The sequence below is a fragment of the Glandiceps talaboti genome, chromosome 19, assembly GCF_964340395.1.
Source record: "Glandiceps talaboti chromosome 19, keGlaTala1.1, whole genome shotgun sequence".
Classification (NCBI taxonomy): Eukaryota; Metazoa; Hemichordata; class Enteropneusta; family Spengelidae; genus Glandiceps; species Glandiceps talaboti.
The window spans coordinates 17,558,634-17,575,305 of NC_135567.1; the positions used below are offsets into that span (position 1 = coordinate 17,558,634).

A 16,672-nucleotide genomic window follows, 5' to 3' on the forward strand; every position below is an offset into this window, starting at 1 on the left:
TTTGCCATAATATAAACCATAGTATATTCATAATATCCCAGCCCGTATACAAATCTATACAATTGTCAGACTAGGTATGACGTCATAATTATTTGTGTCTTGTATGAAGTATTGGCACTTGAGTTGATAAAACGACCACCACATCGAACAAATGTCATGTGATTGAATTCCTTTATCGGTAAACACTTTCTACTGACATTGCAACGCTTGTACCCGGATTTTGCCTACCACTTAACGAGCGAGTTCTGCTTCGTTACTTCGTTACCATAAGTATAGGGAAGGTTCTACGAGAGATACGGCAACGTTCAACCGTATTGTACACATTAAAGTGACACGACGAATAGACATACTCCACGCTCTAATCTGATTTACTCACAGACAAGTATCGAGTGATTTACTGTACTACTGCATGCGCCCATCTAGACACACACACACACACACACACACACACATATATATATATATATATATATATATATATATATATATATATATATATATATATATATATATATATATATATATATATCATATCAACAATTGAAAGTTTTTTTGTAACTCATTACAGTGTCGAGACTTAACACTCCCATCATCCTTGCTAGCTTTCAGCTTGCCAACATTACTTTGAAAGATACATGATTGGCTATAAGTTCCTGATAAATTTGCATATACCGTGTATAAAAGATAAATATTTTCTAGCAACGTCAACGGAAAGGAAACTAATGCATTCACGAGTGCTTGCTTACTCTATTTAGTACGAACAATGAAATATCAACAAAGACGACTTTGGCATTGTCATAGTAACTATCTATTACCGGGATGCAAACCACACAATCGTGACTACATTTGGGATTTGTCACACCATATATCATGGAGGGGAGACGTGGATATATGGTAACACACAACAAGTCGTGTACTTGTCATATTCATACTGCAGGTTTCATTGTACTGGCTGCGAATCCATACCAGTTCTCCATTCACAGTTATTTGTTTATTGTAACCATAGTACCTGGTTGAGGCGTGAGTTGAACCCTTGTGTTCAACGTTCACACCAAATTACTAATTTCTATTTTTAATTATTTTGATATTTTTGTTTTTATATTAAAGTTACATACATACATACATACATACATACATACATACATACATACATTTATTTGTTTGTTTGTTTCATTCGTCATCAAAACTCACATTTATTACATGCTCATATGGCAGTTTGTGATTTATAATACAGCTTCTGGTAAAAGTTTTCTTGTATTACATATTGTGATTATTTTTGCAATGGTCTTTACTTATACAGCTTGGTCAGTTACTTAGATGAAATTCTGTATACGTTTTGAACCTTTTGTCACTTTTTAATGGAAAACGTGTAGCAAACGTATAATGATCACTTCTGTGACCCACAAATTAGTAAACCAGGAAAGACCTTGAAAAATAAACATGCAGTTCTCAAGTGTTGACATTACGTGTCTTATAACGACTTTCCAATAAATAAGAAATTTCGCCAGGTTTCTTTGTAGACAATAGGTTTAAAAGCCTTCACTTCAGAAAACGAATTCATTGCGCAAAACAGATCTGGTTCGTAAACATATGCGTTGGTGCTTGATCTCGTCAAATGGAGGTTTCACCTGATTATGTTGATGTACATGGTATTAAACCAAAGGGAAAACACAAACCCAAACGAAAAACTGGTTTATTGGCAATCGCGGTGACAACTCTGATCGTGTGTATCGTCATAACTCTGGCAGTACTGTTGTACTTTCTTCTTACTAGAGAGAACGGAGGTAAAAGAAATTTCTTCTTTCGTATAGAATTTACAGGAGCTTAGCTTGCAAATGCTACTAAACTATGTATCAAGATCAGTGAGACTGATCACATGGTTTCATGTTGAGATAGACACAATAAAGCTAACACACAAACATCACTTACATGGTGTCTCCTATGTATTTTGTTACATTTGTATTTGCTTTTGTTATTATTAACAAAATACAAAGCAGACACTATGTACGTGATGTTTGTGTTATCTTTATTGTGTCTATCTCAACAACAACATAAAACCTAGTGGTGCTTTAATTTTATAACGAAAAAATATTGTGCTACGATGAACAAATTACCATGCCGCCGAATTAAACTTTAGCCACTCTGATAATTGAGATGAAAAATGGCAGCCATCAATAGACACTCTGTTATGCCAGTCTTTGTACCCAAACAGATTTTCAAATTTATTATATACAGGAAATTTTGTATTAGTTTATACAGGTGCCACCACATTCACATTTTTTACGAAACATTGTGTTTGTTTCCCACTACTAAATTTCACGAAAGTGAGGTTTGTGCAGGCACTGCATTAATCAATACCTGTGTTTGAGAACAAACTCAGTGTCGTAGTGGTTAAAGCACATGACTAGCAGTTGGTAGGTCATGTGTACGAATCCAACCGAAGTCGGGTTTTTTCTGTGGTCGACACAAACTCTGGGTGAGTGTTCTACCGACTCGTATGGTAGGTTGTATCACCCACCCATGTCTCACTGACAAAGCGAGTTAACTTTGAGGGACTCCTGGAGTAATTATAATGACTCGACCAATCAGGGACGATTACTGACATGGAGCCCGCAAGTGGTATGCATTGCCAGGCCTTTGGGGGTGACTCCGGGATAGCCTGTGGAATGACTGGAAAAGTTATTGACAGTTCTACACGATATCGTAGCCCTATCCCACAGTCTCAAGCTTAAATAGATTTCTGTAGAATTGTTTAATTGTGTGTCTTCATATCCTTGAAGAACATTTCCCAGGAAAAGGAAAAAAAATGAAAAACAAAATGCTTGCGTTTGGACATATTTGGCTGAGCTAATGGCCAGAACAGCCAAAGACGTAATGGACACACTCACAACATTATTGGGACTGACGACTTCATCTCCACCCCATTGCATTATTTCCAATATCTTACCACACTGTTCCCCTTTACTCCTGTGAGACCCATTCCTCGCCTCAAACCACAACTATTTGTAATTTGTCTGATTTTATAGTAGAGCTAGATGTGACAGCAGTGGGATGTGGATCTGGTGGCAGCGGTGGGATCATGCCGACTCCCAAAATATTGGAAAGTTAGATAATACAATTGTAAAACATGCCCCCCACAACAGATTTGTAAAAATGTGATCCCACTAATTCCTCCGTAATTACTGAAGTCTCCCAAAGTTTGAGTTAGACACAATGCTAACATATAACTGCCACATTAAACGTAACACCAATGCTACATAATGATACCAAAGAATACACATTGGTCTCATCACTGCACTCGTTACAACTGTATATCCAGAAAATGTGTGTGCGATGTATGACTTACTCTGGGTTCAGAGACTCGTCTTCTCCTTTATTTAAAAAGCTGGGTCTTCTTAATATTTATAAACTTCATAAACTTGGTATAGGAAATTTTATTTTTGATTTGTATAACAAGAACCTTCCTCATGATTTAAGCGATTATTTCCAGGAGATCGATCATAGCCGAGACACAAGATTTAAACTTAGGCGAAATTTGGCAATTCCGAAAATACGCACAGCTGCCGGTCAATTTTCCATCAGGTTTTCAGGCACAAAATTGTGGAACAGTTTGCCAACAGAAATGAAATGTCTCACATCAAAACATCTGTTCAGGAAAGCTTTTAAAGAGTATCTACTTGACGAAATTTAAACTAGTGAATATAATACATATTCTTGCATTGTTAGCTCGTTTTTGAAATTTTCTCCCATTATATTTTTTCTTCTAGTTCTGTGTAGCCCTTATTGTTATTGATGCATATGAACTCTGAGGTGGAGCCAAACTTGATTAGCGAAAAGCTATTTTTTTGACTCCAAATTGCCAATCTGTTTATTTATTTCCTGTCATTTTGTAATTGTAACTTACTTTAAAAAATTGGCAATAAAATGAATGAATGAATGAATGAATGAAAAGGAAAAAATCAGCACCCAATAGAAAAAAAAGCTGTCTGTTTGTATGTTTATTTGATGGGTGAGATGTTATGTCATGTTCTATGTACAGAAATATTCAGTGGTATTTGGCAGTTCACATCAGTTCTACTCTTCTCCGTCTCGTCCTTCAGGTTTCATTTACCTATTAAATGGACAGTTTTTACACAATGAAACTGTCTTCAAACTCGTTAATCATCAATGAAACTGTCTGCTATTTGTTAATCGTTTCAATGACATTCTCCGCCATCTTGTTTTTCTCACTTGTATGTTCAGTATATCGATTTGAAATTTAAGGTGTCTCCTGCCAAAACGTGGAAAACGTGTAGCAAAAGTATAATGTTTACTTCTGTGAGCCACAAACTAGTAAACCAGAAAAGACCTTGAAAAATAAAACAGGCAGTTCTCAAGTGTTGACATTACGTGTCTTATAACGAATTTCCAATAAATAAGAATCTCGCCAGGTTTATTTGTAGACAATAGGTTTAAAAGCCTTCACTTCAGAAAACGAATTCATTGCGCAAAACAGATCTGGTTCTTGAACATATGCGTTGAAACTCGATCTCGTCAAATGGAGGTTTCACCTGATTATGTTGATGTACATGATATTAAACCAAAGGGAAAACACAAACCCAAACGTCAAACTGGTTTATTGGCAATCGCGGTGACAACTCTGATCGTGTGTATCGTCATAACTCTGGCAGTAATGTTGTACTTTCTTCTTACTAGCGAGAACAAAGGTAAAAGAAGTTTCTTCTTTTGTATGAAAATTTTGGAGTACAAATACTGCCATAGCAGAGCATATAACTAGTGATGGCTGTTTTGACCACAGCTTGTCGAATGTGTTACTACCAAATTAGACTGGCTATAGATTTACAATTAGGCGGCGCGGTTTTGTTTATGTCTTAGCACAAGATTTTTTTGTTACAATTTAAAATAAAGCAGTGTGCAGAAATTGATAACGTGCAAGCGTATACAAATTGATACATTTTATCCCACTGTGAACACAAGTCATCATCACTGTCGGATAAAACAAGGAAGATTCAAACACAAAACTGTTTATTTGTTTTCACAGTGAGAACAAATGTAATATTTCAAGTGCCTGTGCGACTGCAGTGCCTAAATTTTGATTGTGTATATATAAGACGTTGTGTAAGATGTAAAAAAAAAAACATGGTGTCGAAATCGAATCTCTAGAGTCTTTCTGTGTTGGCAGTATATTGCATGACAGCTTCAACTGAATTTCTATAGTTCTCCGTTTTTACTTAATTTTACGAATGGTTTTACTCAAAGTTCACATACGACTTTTTGAACCGGAAAACGACATATTTGCTATTGGGTTAGCTGGCTATCTCAACTAATCCTACCAGTATTGTACACAAGACATACAGCATAGAATCTAGTCTCACTAGAAAATCGATTGTCTAGTGAGACTAGATTCTATGCTGTATGTCAACCATGGCAGTAAAATTCATTCCATATTTCAAATACCATGTGACTTGGGGGCGAAATCAATAGTTCAATGTAGGAAAAAAACTAAATTATTTTAGTTAGACTGATTGGATGTAAGTAAAAATGAAGTCATCTGTAATAATTTACGACAGCCAATTTTGACTTACCGCACACTAAGATCATATGCTCTCATTAATCTTTTCTGTGACAGAACAATGAGATTAGTTTTACACTCAACTAATCACAATATATCAATGCCCAGTTTTCTCATCATTCACCTGATAAGAGCCAGGGTTAAATCTACAAGTATTTGTCTAGACAAGAGGGCGAAATTGCCGAAATAGTAAATCTTCAAATATTGGTCCATGATATGACACATTTATATTTACCCCCCCCCCCCCCTGTACAAAAGTAGTCTAGATACCATCCGTGGCTTCGAGTCTCGCGGTATAGAAATGATAAAAGTGCTGACGTTAACAATTGTGCCTGTTACATACTGTCATCCATCAGAAATATGTCATTATACTTTGATAAATTACATGGTGTGCTTAGGTGTTAGGCTCCGGGAGTAACATTGACTGAACTTAAGCCTTGACTCTTAAAACAGTTGAATTTAAACCCAATCCCAGAAATACGATATTGTGGATCATAACACATGTACATGGCGTGTGTTATAATGGGAGCTAAATAAATCGTGGTACTGCAAGTAAAACAATTTTTTGCGATTTCGCATATATTCCAGCTTTTCTGGCAATCAGCAACAGAATTCTCTCCCTAATCATACACCTGTCAAAGTGCTCAGTAAGCAATTCAGTAGTCACTATTTCATAAACAATATAACAAAAATACGCTCCAACTCTTGATACTATTGATAATACCTCGTCAACTCTCAATGATCTGGAGTTTCGAGTTTCAAGTGTGCCTCAAGACTCTTATTCTGTCTTTGGAAAGCTAATCCAACATCTCCATCTCAATTTCCAACAATATGCAGATGACAACCAGGTCTATCAATATCTAATCAGACACGTCTATTACAGTAACTAAGATGGAAACTACTGCACATGATATAAAGCATGGATGACCCAAAATAAACTACAGCTTACTGATGACTGAAGTCCTTATCAGCTCTCAGTTCAACAGGCTTCCTCGTCCCATCAACCACATCGACATTGGATCGTGCTCTGTGCAATTAGTGGATTCAGCACGTAACATTGGTGTAACATTTGATGACTGTTATAATCTCAAGAAGCACATCTATTTGATCAGTTCTTTTTCACCTACGAACAATAGGTCGCCTAAGCCAGTATTTTACAAAGGAAGTTTGTCAGAAACTGTTCAATGCATTTATATATAATCGAAACTTGACTATTGCAATCCCCTTCTGTATGGGCTGCCAGCTAAAGACATTGTCCCTCTTCGACATGCCCAAAATGTAGCATTTAGGACTGTGTTTATAGTCTAGACGCTATCCATGGCTTTGAATATCATGATGTTGCCATCTAACAACATGCAGTTTCAAAAAGGTTCCATTTGTAGCAAGTCATGACAGCTTTAAAATCCATATTTGAAATAACAGAGGTATTATATTTATTTTCTTTTATGGTCGTTTTTCGGATTTCGTTAAAACGACACATTCAAGCATTTAAATAATGGCCTATTGTAAATTTAAAAAAAAAAGACCTTTCAAGAACGTCAGTCCTCCGGCAACATTGTAATAAGAAAATACTCAGGATCTGTAATTTCATTGTTGAGAGTACAGTCGTTTATTGGTGTCAATGATGACTATATTAGCTACCTCACCGTGGTGATGAATTTATGTTCTTGGTCAGACAGAAAATTACACTTGGCTAGCCTGCTTACACAGGGGACAGGAGCAATACACTCTTTGGTCTCTCTGTTTTACTCGCAGAACAGGTTTTGAAATTGTCCTTGTGAGAAGTAATATTGGATACAACAGTGTGGATAATGTGGATCTCATCCATGGGAGACGTTAAAGCTTGTGAAAGTTTGGGCTTATCAAGCTAGAGTTCGGGTTCTTAGCTCACTGCTATATTATTTTTTTGACAAGCCTGGGAGGCCTTTATGTATGAACTATAACAAAGTAAGGACTACAAAATATTCTAAAGTTTGAGACAGTTCTTCATCGTCTGCTATAGTTTCCCGACAGTGTGTTATACTGTTGTCTCTACATAGTAGGTTGTCTTACAAAAGGCGGGATCGCCTTGGACTTTACTGAATCAACTTGTGTACCAAGGATCACTTGGACTTTAGGGAATTAGCTCAGACTACACACATATTCATGTTTAAGTTGGAACTATTTTAGAAGTAGCCACGGAGCAGATGGAAACTCCTAGTCTAGGCCTAGCTGCTCCTTCAGCTTGCTCCCTTCTTAGGTTATAGGCCAAGTTGTTGCCTTCGGCTCTCTTGCTTCTAAAGTGAAGTTCATACTTTAATTTCAACATTAAATTCTTATAAACATAAATTATACTGTAACAATACTCAAATGATTGGATGATAAAATAAGCAGCACCATAAATGAATGAACCGAAGTGTTGTTGTTGTCTTAATTCAATGCAAATGATACTGGCAAAATTTGAAATATAGCCAAACAATGTCATAGCGCCATTACTCTTCCAGCTGCCTGTAATCAGTCATTATTTGACACTGTTGATCTGATAATAACTTAATGTTGTTACCTCAGAAGAATGCTATTCGCGATATGCAAGCATTTGTTCAAAGTATTATTTCATGACAGCTGAGAGTTTACTGTGACAGCTGAGAGTTTACAGTCCCATCAAAACTTTGCGAATATTAGATAGTTGTATTCTGTCATTGGTAACAGCTAGCAGTAAGACGTTGGTAAAGATCTTCTGGACTCTCACCAGGTCACTCACCAGGTTCAAGGTGATGTGGCATAATCAATGAAGTGAGCACACCAGTGCCCTGAAAACCAGGGCATCGGCCATCTGCTAGGCAGTCAGTCTTTGTTGGCAGTGACGTCTTCGCCATCATCTTTAAAACCTCTGAGTGGGGTAGCGTTATTTTACTTTGTCCACTGTACGCACTCAGTGACAAATGGTGCACATGTAGCATTAAGTGAAAGGGTATATCTCAGGTTTTGACGTTAATTTTCAAAGGAATTAATAGTTTCTGACTGACTGACTGACTGACTTACTTACTTACTTCTGACTTAGGTGCATGTTCAAAGATGTCCATGCTGTACTCTGGTAGCGAATCAATAGCAACGTCTGTGGTATCCAGTTAGTATGTATACTGTACAAAATAGCATAAATTTATCAAATTTACTTTTAACGCTATGGGTTGCTATGTATTTACCATTACAGATCCTGATGCCAACCCCGATATCGATACCAATACCAATAATACCAATAATACCAGTCCAGCTCTGTACATTCTCGAAAATCCACCCCCATCATATATCTCAGGTTAGTACACCATTTATGTCAAAACAGTCCTGAATAGGAAGTATTGGACTAAGGCCTAAATAATTGTTTGGTTCCGGTTACTCGACCCCACCTAGCTTTTCACGCTGACCCTAAACATTTTTTATGTTTTCGAGAAAAATATAATAAAAGTGCGAAAATTGTGAAGTCTCGCAGGACATAGTGGATGCGGAAATTGACATACATATTTGAGCATGTGATTATCATTACCACGCTAACAATACTGACCACATGGCATATTATACCTCTTTTTGCAATTTCAGGACTTACAAGTTGGTACACATGGGGTGAATGGTCATCCTGTGACGTCACATGTGGAGGTGGTATTCGAACTCGTAACAGGACATGTTATTCAGCTGTGCAGAACAGAGAGTGTTATGGTGACACAACACAGACCAAGACCTGTGGAGAATGGAATTGTCCAGGTGATATATATTCTGTTTTAAGGTAGAAAGGGTCTTGGGGCCTCTCGCGTGTACTTTTAATCTAAATACATACGAATACATACAATAGTGCTCCTACTGGCAGGTGATATACATTTCTGTGTTAAACTTCTAAGTGCTTTTTGTCCATCCATGCAAGTTATTGCGAAAAACGTTCAATCTACTGTTTGTCTTACTCTACTCATGCAAGTAAAAGCACATGTTCTACCAAAGTCAACCGCACAAGGAAAACCGTCGTATATAGGAACTGGCAAGTATCTCTAGCCCGGGGGGGGGGGGGGATGTGAAGAAACCATAACATATTTTTGACTTAAATCTTTAGGCTGAACATATCCTTTCAGGCAATAGATGTAAAATATTGCAGCTTAGTACAGCTAACTCTAATTAAGAAGACACTCGCTGAGTGTTGTGTCTTTTTATTTGCTACATATTACAAGTCCTTACAGTATTCTCTTTGGGGAAGAATGTGTAATCACCACTTTAATAAAGATGTCTGAACTCAAACGTGGCATTACGATATAACTTAGTTCATGGAGATTTACCTCCATGCTCATTCTGATGAATATGGTCGATGATGAGGGCTAGGGAGGAGCTAGCAAATCCTTTTAATGCAATCAATTGTTCTAACAACGCTACGAAGACAATTATAATGTCGTAACATGTTTTTAAAGTGAACATATAAATACAAAAGCACGCAATATTGAAAAATCGTACAACTATATAAAATGAACATATCAAATATGTACAAGTGTAAGAAAATGAAAAGTTAGACAAAATAAATTGAAATGCATTAAGTGATTTTAGGCGTACTTGGTTTGCTATACTGTACGGCTTGCCATAAGTATTGCTTTGAGATTCCTTGTTGCGTCTTACTCAAAGTAGCTTACAGAATAATTTCAGTGAATTCTTCTGATATGGCCGAATTAATTATCTAAGTTTTCATAGATTAAAGCTTGCAGGGGTTTTTTTATTGATTAGTTCATACACTAACATTGTGGGAAAACAAGAAATTTAGAAAATCCTGTAAATTTGCTTCCATTTATCTGATCGAAAATATTAGCTAATTTCGTCTTACTACTGTTTAGGGAAAAAAATATGATTTACTTCCATTTATCTGATCGAAAATATTAGCTAATTTCGTCTTACTACCGTTTAGGGAAAAAATATGATCTTACATTACCTTGAGGTACAAATTAGCACTTACAGTTCACCATGACATGTGTCATTTGTATGCTATCTCACTCTATTCGTTATTTACAGTGACAATTATGAAATTGTAACCTGTCTCTTGTTTTCTATGATGTCAGATTGCTCCATGACGTGTCTAGTTGGTGAGTTAGATGAAGTCTGTATAGTGTGTGTTTGTAACACTCACTCTATTTCTGGTACTGTGATGGACACTGCAGGAAGGCCACTACAAGATGTCTTAATCTACCATCGTGATTTCCCTATCACTGCTATCACATCTACTGACCAGGATGGACATTTTGAGTTAAGTGGAGTCTGCGTAGAGGACTATGCATTGCTGATAGAGAAAACTGGATTTGTACGTGAGACAGTAGAATCTCCAAAGCGGAAAAGACGTCAAACCAATGAGGAAAGGGGTGTAGATATTGTCCTGGAACGTATTGGTGAGTTCAAAGAAAAATGAAGTGTCTACTTAAAATCATATAACAGCTAACATATGGTATAGGATGATATCGACACCATGAAAACAAATTTTGTCAATTTATTTCTACTTTATTTTTAACACACAACATAACTAACATATTTAGCGGTTATGCCTGTATTGTAACGTGTAATCTGTAAGCCGATGGAACTACCCCATCTAGTAACTTTGCAGTTACTTCCTCAGTTCAAATGTCACCGAATTCGAGTTTTTCAAAACAACCCAGATATTGTACAATGAATTTTGGAATATGATTAGTATACTTAGTGAATAGTATGTTAATTGTACTAGGGGTTTATGCAAGGGATTATGTCATCAAATCCTTGTATTTGTAAAATTTAATTTCAATACCAATTCAATAGGTTATAAGGATAAATTCAGCTGATTTGTGTTATTTGTGATAGTAGAAGTTTGAAGTCAATGTGAAGTATAAGCAATATTTATTAATGAGTTGTGAATAAAACAGGTGGTATGTGATTTATCTTGATTTCTTTATTACTCCCAGTTTCCCCAATTATGGATGACCATCCCCAAAATAAAAGACGACTGATTGGTAGCAATGTGAAGTTTTGTTGTCAAGCACATGGTAAACCTGATATCCAGTATTATGAATGGTAAGTACGAAACAATACATAGAAGTTAAACCGACATGTTCCTAAAGTACCTGTTCGGGGAAAGGTTCTTCGAGCTATCTATACAGTTTGGAGATATGGTGTGAAGTGCACAACAGAAGAACAGAGATGCTGTACAGGAAGATAAGATTCAGTTAAAATACAGAATCGACTATCTAAAGAAATGGATATGATTAGTATAATTGGTGAATAATATGTACATTGTATAGTTATTTGCAAGGGATGAATTGACTTTATTTTTATAAATTGACATATGGTCTCTGGCCATCAAGCTTGCACGTGATTATATGGAGTTATACACTTCAGTGGAGTTATGCAAAGATATATTGATTTGTTACTCCAACTATGGCCGCCATTCATTAAAACGTGTTAGGAGCACTACAGTTAACCCTTGTGTATAGTTTCTTCTACTATATTACCTGTGGACATGATTTAAAAGACATTGACAGCAAATAAAAAAGACAAAGTGTCTGAGATAGGCAGGAAATGGCTGGATTTTGACAATTGGCCCTGAAGGTCAAGGTCAAAGGTGAATATCTTAAAAGGAAGTTTGTATTTTGAGTTATGCTGTTAATATTGCTTTGTAACCACAAATATGGCCGCCATTCGGTCAAATTTGCATATCACACAAAACAGATTGACATGCATATGTACTATATGAAATGTCACATTTGTGCCAGGCTTGAAAGAAATGCGTATCCGAGAAATGACATATTATGGATGCATGGACGCACGGATAGAGGTCATTGTAATCACGTTTATCACAGATTTCTATGTTTTAGATAGAAATGTGCAACTGAATTGGTTGTTATGATAATTGAATATCTATCTAAGTCATACAACACTAGAATATGAAACAAACCAACAACAGCAGCAACAATGGTATCACCAACGACTCAGCAAAATTACGAAAAATACATCTATCAATATCTTTCAAATAGGCGTCACTTTCATTAAAAAAATCAAAGTTAATTCTAAGCACTGGCTAATATTCAATGACATCAAAAGTAATGATTTGAACAATAGAGTTTCTTAAAAATAAGCCTGTAACCTGTTTCATTTGCTTTGTAGGTTTAAAGATAACAAGATCGTAAAGACAGACTATAACGTTACATCTGGAGGATCGCTCATTTTGAATGATGTCAGTATGGATGACAGTGGAGAATACAAATGCCGAGCAAACAATGAAGTTGGCACAGCATATTCTGTTTCCGCAACTTTGACAATTAATGGTTAGTATTGAATAGTTAAAAAGAACCAACCAGTTTAGAGAGACTAATACAAATGGAGGCTGTTGGAAGATAACTGACTTCAATATGCATACTATGTAATATAGCTCGTATCACATAACATGTGAAATGGGGGAGACTGTGGCATAAGGATTAGGGACCGTTGTTAGAGTACATTTTTCGTATACACAGTGTAAACGTCAGTAATAGCCGTGTCAGGCAGTCTAAGAAAGAAGCCTGGCAATACCAAAGATAACTGAGTTCAGAAAATGGTATAAATCACTTCTCACGCATTTATTTTATCAATAGAAATTGCAATGTCGTTTGAATGGACCTTCAAGTAACTTGCAGTGGTTCACTGCAGCTCAGGAGAGTAATTAAATACAGGATACACACAGATGATGAAAATAATAAAATTGAATAAGGAAATATTAAAGACTTATGATGTGAGTTCAGAATGTGGTAGCAATGCATTATCACTAGTGAGAAACTACAATTTAGCTTGGTTGGATGTGCCATTCACCTACACTCTGGGGCTTCAATACCCAGCATATACATGTACATGCGTTCACATGCACCATGCACAAGGCGGGTATAACCAACTCTCCAAAGCTAGGCCAAAATATATACATACAAATTAGTACATGGAATAATGTAACAATGCACACAAGCTTTAAAGCTTAATACTTCCCCCACAACAAGATTCTAGACCTTAGTAGCAATATGGATAAAACTTCAGCCAATACTAATGACTGGGTTCTGGCGTCAGGTGTGGGAAGAGGTGGGAAAACAGCTAAACAGACAAGAGGCAGACTGAGTAAAAAAGCTGTTTAAATTGAGCAATCTTTTATTCCAGCATGGACCTGTAGCAGAGCAACAGTCCATAATACTTCACTTTACAAATAGTATGTATCAGGAGATTAATTGTAATCAAATGTATGTATGTATGTATGTATGTATGTATGTATGTATGTATGTATGTATGTATGTATGTATTGGAAAACACAGAACTGATCTGAAATAATTATATAGGAGAGAGGGAAGTTGTATGATTAATGATTAATCTCCTAAGGCTAATAGAAATAACTGCCAGTAGACTGACACATCAAGCTTACAGTGGCCATGATATCTGTATTGTAGCAACTTGTATTGACTACATTTCTCATTTTTTAGTGGAGTAAACAGATTTTCTTTTCTTTTCTTTTCCCAACTAGATCAGGAGTCTACACCATGTAACCCGTCACCAACATCAAGACTTCTAAAGCTTCCTGATGAATGTGTTGTGAATGGTAACCAGTATTATGAAGTTGGTCAATGTATTGCAAACAAGTGTCCTGGTAATCTAGCCGATGACCTGGCGTGTGGTGATGAGCAAGAATATTGCTGTGGTATTATTGATACGGAGCAACAAGACGTAGAATGTATAACGTTTAACATGACAGTAACTATAGTAACTAAGTGTGGTTGTATGCCATGTGGTAGGCAGACAGTCAAAGTGTATGGTCGTGTCAGAGCAGCTGATGATCATAGCCTAGTGTTGAACCGTGATCTTTATGTTGATGATTCTAACGTTGGAAAAACAAATGAGGATGGGACTTTTTCTTTTGAAACGACAAAAGCAAAACGTAGATTATGTCTACAAATCCGTGATAAATATGGCATATTCGTTGATTCAAGTCGTGTTTTACCTGTTGGGCAAAGTCAGGCTACTTTCCATGAAATCTACTTACAGAGAAAGGCGCCACCAGTAACATTTAGTGTAAGTGAGGGCTCTAGCATACCATTAGGACTGGGTCAAGATGGATTTGCTGAAGTTCAGATTCCGGACGGTGCATTTAAAAAGTCAGATAACACGCCGTATGAGGGCGATGTCAAGGCTTCTATTACGTTCATTGACCCCAGGGACCCATCTGCCACTGACGTCATACAAAGTGATTTAACTACAACTGACGTTGAAGGTCAAAGCCAAGAACTACGCACCTACGGAATGTTTATAGCAAAGTTTGAAGACGACTCAAATAACCCTCTAATTATAGACAAACCAATGCAAATAGTTATTGACACAGCAACAACCAATATCGATCTGAATGATGTGGATGAAAATGGTGATCTGAGGACCAAGTTGTGGGCTATGAATGCTGCTACTGGGTCTTGGGATGAAATCGGCAAACTTCAAATTGTGCAGGATAGACGGGAGAAGAGACAGGCAGGGACAATAGTAGTTGGCGACATTGTGCCTTCTGAATTGGACAATGCAATCTATGATTGGTACAACATTGACAAATTTTTTTATGGTTTTACAAAATGTTACTTGAAGATTAGAGTCTATGAAGATGAAGCGCTGAGCACACCCATAGAGGGCGCTGTAGTTACGGCCACAACGTACGATTTAACTGGCAAAACCGATCCATTTGTGTATGGTCCAGGACCATTAGCTTTCTTTGATAAGAGTGTATCAGATCAATATGGTTCTGTTTGTCTGGTTACTCTTTGTTCCCGCGATGAACATTCATTTTTTGTGAGAGTCACTGCAGACTCCGGTGGTAGTGTGCTGACAGCATTGGATCCAACTGGGTCCAACACCTTACTGACAATACCAGCAGGTTACACGACAAGTGAGTGGCCACAGGATATCATAAACACAGTAGAACTTCCACCATTAGGAGATGAAAGTGGTAGTATATCGATGAAGGCGATAACACCAAAGATGTCCTGTGATCCCGACATCCCAGGAGAGTGTCCTTACAATTACTATTATGACTATGATGTATACTATGATATATATGACTATGACGATAAAAGTGGAGACGACCCTGGTCCACTTTACTGGCAGTGGATTGCTAACAATATAGCTGAAGGCAAGTGTAACAGTGCTGACAAGAATGAGAATCATGTTGTCTTTGTCAAGAAATCAATCGGTGGACTGTATGAAAGTGAAACTGAAGATTATGATTTCGACAAGCCTATTCACATTAGTAGAAATCGTACTGTATGGTCTTGGTTTCCATTAGAAGGTGGGAACAAGAGAGCGTGCTTCATAAAGATTCTTGTAGATAGTCCAAACCAAGAAAGGTTCAGAGTGTCCAGTTATGGTGGCGGTGGTGATCCATTAGTTGGTAATGAACCATTTGGTTTCCGCATCGATGATACCAAGTCCAATGGCGTCTCAGCAATGACAGCAGCTTGTATTGAATTCAAGTGTAGTGGTCCTTTGAGAGAGGGTGATCCCGAGGCTGATATTCCAGGTTTTGGTAAAACCGTTGGACCAGATCAGACTGTCATCAAAGTGTCCCCGTCTGCACATTCAACCAATTGTAGATTAAAACCCGACAGTAACGGATTTAGACAAGGATTTGAAAGTCTTCTTCATAACCATAATCTTAATGGTAGCATTGTCATAGATACTATTGGTATTCACACATTTACTGCTAAGATGCCAGTCGGTAACTCTAATGGAGAAACCACAGGCATATATGTTGGCGAAGGTGGTGGTCGTGTAGGCTATACTAAAGCCTATGAAAATTGTTTGGATGGGTATGATTCGAGTGGAGATGACATAGATAACCCAATGAGAGGATGGGCCTTACAGTTTGACTGTAATGATAATTAATAGTTATAGTAACATATTTACTGAACACTTTTGCGGTAATGTTTGTTATTTTATCCAAGATAAAGCATGGTGGCACAATTTACGGGTTGTGGCGTTGAAGCAGTTAACAAGATTGTGTTCAGTATCAATGAAATGGTTAACAAACAATAGTGACTACTCAGTTTCAGAAATGTTTCAATAATTTTGTGAAAACTTCCCCATTAACTA

At 37.0% G+C, this 16,672-nt stretch overlaps 1 protein-coding gene across 1 annotated transcript; it reads left to right on the forward strand.

The window, feature by feature from the left end:
* Window positions 1-1,615: 1,615 nt before the first annotated feature.
* LOC144450082 (cartilage intermediate layer protein 1-like) lies at window positions 1,616-16,465 on the forward strand. The gene is made up of 7 exons (XM_078140650.1): window positions 1,616-1,784; window positions 8,763-8,864; window positions 9,146-9,307; window positions 10,633-10,956; window positions 11,500-11,608; window positions 12,698-12,858; window positions 14,070-16,465. Exons 1-7 carry the CDS (start codon window positions 1,616-1,618, stop codon window positions 16,463-16,465), a joined length of 3,423 nt encoding a protein of 1,140 aa, XP_077996776.1.
* Window positions 16,466-16,672: the final 207 nt, after the last annotated feature.